This window comes from Mytilus trossulus, chromosome 5 (assembly GCF_036588685.1).
Source record: "Mytilus trossulus isolate FHL-02 chromosome 5, PNRI_Mtr1.1.1.hap1, whole genome shotgun sequence".
Lineage (NCBI taxonomy): Eukaryota > Metazoa > Mollusca > Bivalvia > Mytilida > Mytilidae > Mytilus > Mytilus trossulus.
The window spans coordinates 80,311,623-80,320,900 of record NC_086377.1 but is presented as its reverse complement, the minus strand read 5'-3'; the positions used below and the strand labels follow the sequence as shown (position 1 = coordinate 80,320,900).

Sequence of the window (9,278 nt, the reverse complement as noted above, 5' to 3'; positions counted from 1 at the left end):
TATATAACTCACAACTTCTACCCTGAAATTACAATGGTATCACCGAAGTAAAAAAAAAATCACAAAAATACTGAAATTCAAGGAAAATTCAAAACGGTTACAATAGAAATGAAATGAAAGTTAAAAAACGTTGATACTTTTTTTATTAACATAAGCACGTTGGACATCCGTCTTTCGAAATCGTTACTCCTTTATTGCATGGCGCTATACATCTGACAGGAGCACATGTGATTTTGGTAGTAGTTGGCGCTGGCGTCGACGTTTGTGAAACTGATGATGCTAGGAATGACAGAAAAAAAAAATAGAAATATTTTCATAAAGACATATATATACATAAATATTTAATTTAAATATTTGACAAATAATAAATTATATTATTTTTATAAAGTTAGTTTTTAAATCAGCTCTGATAAGTCAAACTCGATGAATGTCTTTTATATTCGTAATGTATATTAGTAAAAAAAAAAGTTAGTATGTACGTCAAACAATGATATCAAAGAAAGCTCTAAATAATGGAACATTTGTTAACCTTCCGGAAGTTCACTAGTTAATATTTATTCATTTAGTTTAAGATCGTAGACAAAGGGGAGGCGAATTATACCAAAAAAACTCTATGTCGAAAATAACAGAAAACGTTATGACAAAACATTGAAAAAGTTCAAAAGACAAACACAGTAAACAAGAAACGCAACAAAGAAAAGAAAAGCCAGACCAAATATAACATGTATAACAATATATCATATCATTTACTGTTGAAAATGGTTCGACTAGAATTCACACATGGTCATTATGCCGGTTTTAAACGGGAAAAGAGAGTATTTTTAACAGATAGTTTACCATAGACAAGTGTTTTAAAGGATTTCTTTGGCGCATAGACAGTGATAGAATTACAAAACAATGTAGTTTTAGAAAACAAACGTTTCAGTAGTGATTGGATTTGGATACTTATTTGAACATCCAGCATTACTAGACAACCAGTTTGCCATCATGGTAGGATTAGAAAGTCCAGAAACGCGAATGTCAAACCCCAGTTACCATGGTTACTTTTGAATCGAAATCTCAAATGTTTCAATGCTGGATGAATTTACATTAAAAAAAAATAATCATTTTTATCAAAGACAGAATATGTACAGTTACTTACGTGGATGAGTAGACTTTAAAATTTGATCTAGTTTTATTCCTCCTCCAATTTGTATAGGTCCCGTATTTGGTCCATTTTGAATAGGTCCCGTATTTGGTCCATTTTGTATAGGTCCTGTATTTGGTCCATTTTGTATAGGTCCTGTATTTGGTCCATTTTGTATAGGTCCTGTATTTGGTCCATTTTGTATAGGTCCTGTATTTGGTCCATTTTGTATAGGTCCTGTATTTGGTCCATTTTGTATAGGTCCTGTATTTGGTCCATTTTGTATAGGTGCTGTATTTGGTCCATTTAAACCATTAGGGAGACCTCCACCAGGATTGCCTGGATTGAAATTAGGAGTATTGGGTCCATTTAGACTACCAGAGCCCGGTCCCGTGTTAACCGAATTACTCTGGGCTGGCATTTGGCTCATTTGATTAGCACTATTTCCCTGACCAGCCATTGGACCCATCTGACTCAGCTGAACTGGATTTCCCAAATTTGTTGCATGAAAAGGTGAATTTTGTCCAGTAGAAAATCTGCCACCAGTACAATCACACACCGTACATCCTCCTCTGTTCACCATACAAGGTTGTGGACAGAACACTGGTACCTGGCTACATCCAGTATTCCGCTTACCTACAATGATGTGTTATAGACTGATTACCGAGTTTGTACTAACATTGGCAACACGACGAATGCTACACGTGAAGCAGAATCTGCTTACCTTCCGGAGCAACTGCGATCATTCCCATTTTTGGTGGGGTTCGTGTTGGTTAGTCTGTAGTTATCTATGCTGTGTTTTGTGAACTATTGTTTTTCTGTTGTTCTTTATTTTTGCCATGGCGTTGTCATATATTTTCGACTTGTGATTTTGAGTTTCCCTCTGGTATATTTTGTTTATAAAAGTTTGAATTTTTCGAAAAAAAACTAAGGATTTTCTTATCACAGGTATATATTACTTAGCCGTATTTGGCACAACTTTTTTGGAATTTTGGATCCTCAATGCTCTTCAACTTTGTACTTGTTTGGCTTTATAAATATTTTGATATGAGCTTCACTGATGAGTCTTATGAAGACGAAACGCGCGTCTGGCGTACTAAATTAGAATCCTGGTACCTTTGATAACTATTGAATCTTTAACATACATGTATGCGTTGATGTGATTTAAAAAAAAAAGTCACAACAAGCATTTGCTCTACGGCGAAAAATACTTAAACTTCTGATTCCACCTTAACATCGAACCGATTCATTCAAGCAGCATGCATAACTTTATAATATGTGATGTGAAAAAACATGTATAGTATCAATTAGTGATATAACAATATCAGAACGATTCAGTTCAAAGGGTTTTTATTCATTTGATCGACACAGTGCATGAATGTTTGTAAAAGTTGTTGAATAAATTATAGTTAAAAAGTCACTGACGATTTTTAATTGATATGATTTGTGCTTTAATTTTAGTTCATTAATATGTTTCGGAGTTAAATGTGGTGTTTATTCGCTTAATTTGTATACAATACTGTTTAGGTGTCAGCTGAAGCCCGCCTCCAAGGGCGAAATTGTCTCGCTGCATTGAAGACCCCTTGTGGACGTTATGCAGTTTTCTGCTCTTTGGCCGAATTGTTGTCTCTTTGACACATTCTCCGTTTCCAATTTTAACAAAGTGTATTGATATGTCTCATATCTATAACAGGTGGCGGGAGATCATTCCTTGAAGACATACACTCAAAGTGACATACCTATAACAGGTGGCGGGAGATCATTTCTTGAAGACATACAGTCAAAGTGACATACCTATAACAGGTGGCGGGAGATCATTCCTTGAAGACATACATTCCGAGTGACATACCTATAACGGGTGGCGGGAGATCATTCCTTGAAGACATACACTCAAAGTGACATACCTATAACGGGTGGCGGGAGATCATTCCTTGAAGACATACACTCAAAGTGACATACCTATAACAGGTGGCGGGAGATCATTCCTTGAAGACATACACTCCGAGTGACATACCTATATAGGGTGACGGGAGATCATTCCTTGAAGACATACACTCAAAGTGACATACCTATAACAGGTGGCGGGAGATCATTTCTTGAAGACATACACTCAAAGTGACATACCTATAACAGGTGGCGGGAGATCATTCCTTGAAGACATACATTCCGAGTGACATACCTATAACAGGTGGCGGGAGATCGTTCCTTGAAGACATACACTCGGAGTGACATACCTATAACGGATGGCGGGAGATCATTCCTTGAAGACATACACTCAAAGTGACATACCTATAACGGGTGGCGGGAGATCATTCCTTGAAGACATACACTCAAAGTGACATACCTATAACAGGTGGCGGGAGATCATTCCTTGAAGACATACACTCCGAGTGACATACCTATATAGGGTGGCGGGAGATCATTCCTTGAAGACATACACTCAAAGTGACATACCTATAACAGGTGGCGGGAGATCATTTCTTGAAGACATACACTCAAAGTGACATACCTATAACAGGTGGCGGGAGATCATTCCTTGAAGACATACATTCCGAGTGACATACCTATAACAGGTGGCGGGAGATCGTTCCTTGAAGACATACACTCGGAGTGACATACCTATAACGGATGGCAGGAGATCATTCCTTGAAGACATACACTCAAAGTGACATACCTATAACAGGTGGCGGGAGATCATTCCTTGAAGACATACACTCAAAGTGACATACCTATAACAGGTGGCGGGAGATCATTCCTTGAAGACATACACTCCGAGTAACATACCTATAACAGGTGGCGGGAGATCGTTCCTTGAAGACATACACTCGGAGTGACATACCTATAACGGATGGCGGGAGATCATTCCTTGAAGACATACACTCAAAGTGACATACCTATAACAGGTGGCGGGAGATCATTCCTTGAAGACATACACTCAAAGTGACATACCTATAACAGGTGGCGGGAGATCATTCCTTGAAGACATACATTCCGAGTGACACCCTTCCAAGTCAACTCTGCAGTAGTGTCCGTGGTCACATTCTGTGTCATGTAAACATTGTTTATGACAGTGCTTCTCACCTGCAAACAAAAACAATATATATCTATATCTTACCTCCTATACATTTATAGGAATATGATTGGTTAATATCGACCTCGTGGAGACCGTTTATATTCAATATTAGGTTAGAAGGGAGTATTTATAAAGTAAAATCACAAATATACTGAAATCCGAAGAAATTCACAACGAAAAGTCCCTAATCAAATGGCAAAATCAAAAGCTCAAAACATCAAACGAATGAATAACAACTGTCATATACCTGTATTGGTACAGGCATTTTCTTATGTACAAAATGGCGGATTGATTGAACCTAGTTCTATAGCTAGCCAAACCTCTCATTTTAATGAAAGTTGCATCAAATTCCATTATATTGACAACGATGCGTGAACAAAACCAACAGACATAATAGTATACAATTTATGACGATCGTGCTTATAAGTTATCCGATATCAGTCACGGTTACAAAGGCTTTATCAAACCCTTAATATGTATGACGTCAGGTAATCGATAGCAGTCATGGTTACAAAATATTTATTAAAGCCCTAATATGTTATAGGTTATGTTTCATGCAAAATACATAGAATAAAAGAATAAAATTGTTTATTATAGTGTCACATATTGATTGAAACAAGGCATTCACACAATATTCATAAACATACAAACAACAATCAATATCCAGCCAAAAAATGACTTATGAGACACTGATCCTTAAAACCAAAATATATACAAAAATATACTATTTAAACTTGTAAGTAATCACATAAAAGTTTTATCTAAATGGAACAAGTAGCTTAAAATATAAATAATTCTTAGTTTAAAAAAAGATATGTATTAACTATGAAATATGAAATACTATAAAATTGGGTAAAAATCTTATAAATAAATGCATTAAAAATTGATTAATGAAAAATATTACTGTAAAAATAGTTTTCTACGTAAATAAAATTTATGTAAACATTTGCAAAAATAATACTGGATATTGGTACAATTCATAATTTCAATAAATTTTCTGTTTGTATTAAAATCTTGAAAGTTTTCAATAAGTTTTGAGCATTCATTAAACAAATTGTATCGAAGATCGTCATATAATGAGCATTCCATACATTGCATACATGTAAGAAAGATTGGTTGTACTTGAGGTAGATGTATATAATAAAGTGTATACATGTAGTAGTAATTATGATATGGCTTTTTCATAAACAACCCTCAACCAATATAAGAGCATTTGGGAGTATATTAGTGTCTAGGGTTGATACAGTTGTGATATTGAAAAAGTTGTTTGCTATTCTCTATGCATATAATCTATGGAAATAAGGAAATATTGCTCATTAATCTACGTGAAATTATGTATACAGTGTCATGTCCAACGTAAAAATGTGAAATACATATGATAAAATAAATATGATATTAATGATGAATAAAGTATCCTACAGTACATTCCTTAAAAATATGCCATAATAATTTCAACATGAGTATGCCTAACCCTTTCATATCCTTTATTTGCGTCTTCCGAGTCCTCGCCATGATGTTGGATGTTGGATAGTTGTCTCATTAGAAATATAACTTTTTCTAAGGTGTTCTTATCAATTTGAAAGTTTTGCTTGACAATGACATTAATATCACCCAATAATTTTTATCTCTCATATTTTATAAATTTCACTCTGAATTTACTTGTTTGTAATAATTTTAACAATTCTCCCCATTATTACACTGATGATTTGTTAGTAATACGCATCGTTGTATTTCAAATATCTCATTTTGTCATTCAAGTTAAAGGTTAAGACAGCTAGCCATAAACCAAGGTTTAATCCACTGTTTTCTACATAAGAAAATGCCTGTACAAATTCAGAAATATGACAGTTGTTTTCAATTCATTTGATGTGGTTTATGTTTTGATTTGATTTGATTTGCTTTTGGAATTAGAACTACAGCGTCATGTTCAACGTAAAAATATGAAATAAATATGATATTAATGATGAATAAAGTATCCTACAGTACATTCCTTAAAAGTATGCCATAATCATTTGATTTGTTCGGTACTTTTGTTATTTTACTTTTTTCTTTATACAAGAAGTGCAATTTATCCATATCCCTGAAACCCTAAATATTGTCCAGGAAAACTATATGTATGAATCAGTGACACAGATCGAGATCGTTCTGGTACATGTATATGATTATGTCAAAACAAATGATAAACCACTTGTTATAAGGGACCACATCAAAAGTTCAATGCAGGATAAAAAAAACTTAATTCACATAGTTTTTTCACTGATCCCCACACCCCTCCTCTTAACTTAATTTGGGAAAAATTGATTGACCAATAGGGATATATGTAAAATCGATTTAAGTTTAACAAAACTTGCAGCAATGTTTACCCCCCACCCCCAAACTATTTGATTTTTTTTTATCCTACATCGATCTTTTAATGTCGCCCCTTAGTAAATTATTGTAACAATTATTTACGTTTTATTTCATAATGTATGTCATGTTGAAACAATACTTACCAGAAACAAATACTAATCCTACAACAATAAGGAAATAGATACACACCATGATGTAAAAGACTCAATGTTTATACATGAAAACGTGTAAGATAGTATAAACCGTGAGATGTCACAGGAATTATGCCAAGAGATAAGGTCAGACCGAATATAGATCATTAACAGCATGATCCAGATAAAAAGACTGTAGGATATGGTCCTTCTTCATAAACACCGTCAAGGATTGGAAAAAAATGCAACAAAATATCGCCAATCAAATAGATATATGAAGATGTGTTATGAGTGCCAATGAGACAGCTCTTTATCCAAATAACATTTTTTAAAAGTAAACCATAATAGGTCAAGGTACGGTCTTCAACACGGAGCCTTGGATCACACCGAACAGTAAGCTATAAAGGGCCCCAAAAATTACTAGTGTAAAACTATTCAAACGGGAAAAGTCTATTGTGATATTCAAGTTTCAAGTGACCAAAACTTGAAACTAAATCAACAGCACAATTTGTTTATAACCTGTTTTAAATACATTGTAATGCATAAGTTGTCAGAATAATCATCATGTTGAATTTTGCCGGTATTTGGGAACAGAAGAAAACATCTTTAAAGGATTTTTGATGTTGTTGTGTTCCTTTAAAACAACAACAACTAAAACTACGACAACATTTTTAACATGATCATTATAATATTATATTATTTAAGTCATAGTGATTAAGATTATAACACAATGTTGACTGCTATACACCTATTGATGACATTTTTACCTATTATTTCTGTTTGTTTTGTTCACACATCGTTGTCAATATAATGGAATTGTATGTGACTATCATACAAATGAGAGGTTTAGCTAGCCATACAACCAGGTTGATTCACCATTTCTACATAAGTAAATGCCTGTACCAAGTCAGGAATACGACATTTGTTATCCATTCGTTTGATGTGTTTGAGATTTTGATTTTGCCATTTGATTAGGGACGTTCCATTTCAATTTTCCGCGGAGTTCAGTATTTTTGTGAGATTACTTTTTATGTATTTTGTCAGTCATTATACGGATTCAGCTTCCGGATCAGAATGTAATTTTAGGACCATTATGTTAAAACTTTTTGATATAAACAGATGAGATAAAATGACAATAACACTTTACAACATTTTGTTAGTTCGAAAATAAAAATATAATACTTTATAAATTTGCTGCATTCGAACACAAATACAAACATATCTAAAATAGATAGTGAAGAATTACAAAAATAAACATAAAAAAAACATAGTTATAAATGGTAATGTAACCTTTGATGGACATGAACCTCATTTTCACAATTCTAAAGACTGCTTTATAAAGTCACCAACTTCTGTCAAAAGCTCAGATTCAGGATTTTAAAGCTGTTTAGCTTTAAAAGTGGTTGATAATTTGTATAATCATGGTTTATATTATAAATGTTTCAAAAATAAGCAATCTCTTAAAATTGAGCTCAGTTTAATAAACCAGGAATATTATATATACTGTTCCCTGAATAAACTCATCATAGATACCATGGTTACAATAAAGCTAAGACTGATATCATACCACTGGATCGAATTTGATACAATATTTCTCCTCTCTGGTCAATTTTTATTGTTTACTTTATTTAAACAAGAGCGTGTGAATATCGTTTTAAACGAGATTTGGTTGTAAAATCTGTTTTGCTACACTGATTAGTTATCAGTTTATGAATAAATTTTCCGCCCCAAAAACGTTTAACAAAGATGAAATTCTAAAAATCGTTTAAACGGTAAATATTGACATTGATTGTATCATCCTCTGAAACTCTTCTTGAGAACGCAAAGGTTCCAACCCTACAAGTAAGACGCACCAGGACAATGGTACTTGAGACTTATAAAATTTTAAATAATTTGGCTCCTGTATGTTTACAAAATTTACTCCAAATTAAACACACTAAATATTCTTTTAGATACAGTAATATTTTGGATATTCCACAGGTAAGAACTATCTCATATGGAAAAAATCTTTTAGTTTTGCTGCTGCTTCTTTATGGAATAGCTTACCAGACCACTTCAGGACTGTTAACAGCTTCTCACATTTTAAGAGTCTTGTTCAGTCCTGGAGTGGAACCGAATGTTTTTGCTCTGCCTGTAGATAATTCTGTGTTACAATATTTATGCTTTTTGTGCTGCATTAACAGCTTGCTTTGCAACTGAAATTTTTTTTTTTTTTTTTAGATTTGAAAGATTTGAAATTTTTACTTTATAAATCATAAATTATTTAAAAAATAATTTTTAAACAGAAAATTTTTAATTTTTTTTAGTGCTTCATATATATGTTTTGGTATTTTGCAAGATACATGTATATGCTATTTGCTTAGAGTAAATTTTTGGTGCTGCTTTTTTTTATTTATTGGATGCTTCATGCCTTGTTAAGTCTCCCAAACAAAGTTTGGAGACTTATTGTTTTTACTCAGGTTTTTTTATTCTTCTTCCGCCACTTTAAAAAATGAACTTGTCCGCAGCGTTTCTACAAAACCGCTTGTCAGATTAACTTAGGATCTTATAAAAGGGTAAACTAATATGTCTAGGTGAGCCATCAATCTTTCGTTTGTGC

The 9,278-nt window shown here is 33.3% G+C and overlaps 1 protein-coding gene across 1 annotated transcript; it reads right to left on the bottom strand.

Annotated features, from left to right (window-relative positions):
• Window positions 1–145: 145 nt before the first annotated feature.
• On the bottom strand, window positions 146–6,804 carry LOC134718346 (protein pygopus-like). Its single transcript, XM_063580843.1, has 4 exons — window positions 6,692–6,804; window positions 4,076–4,207; window positions 1,142–1,762; window positions 146–279 (listed from the first exon to the last, which is right to left on the bottom strand). The coding sequence occupies exons 1-4, from the start codon at window positions 6,738–6,740 to the stop codon at window positions 146–148; spliced, it is 936 nt and encodes a 311-aa protein (XP_063436913.1). The 5' UTR covers window positions 6,741–6,804.
• Window positions 6,805–9,278: the final 2,474 nt, after the last annotated feature.

Excerpts from the sequence above, each read along its gene's own strand:
- LOC134718346 (XM_063580843.1), bottom strand. The coding sequence starts at position 6,740 with ATGGTGTGTATCTATTTCCTTATTGTTGTAGGATTAGTATTTGTTTCT. Across the intron at positions 4,208-6,691 it reads AGGATTAGTATTTGTTTCTG|GTGAGAAGCACTGTCATAAA; the intron begins GTAAGTATTGTT and ends TTTTGTTTGCAG. Across the intron at positions 1,763-4,075 it reads TCTCCCGCCACCTGTTATAG|GTAAGCGGAATACTGGATGT; the intron begins GTATGTCACTTT and ends ACATCATTGTAG.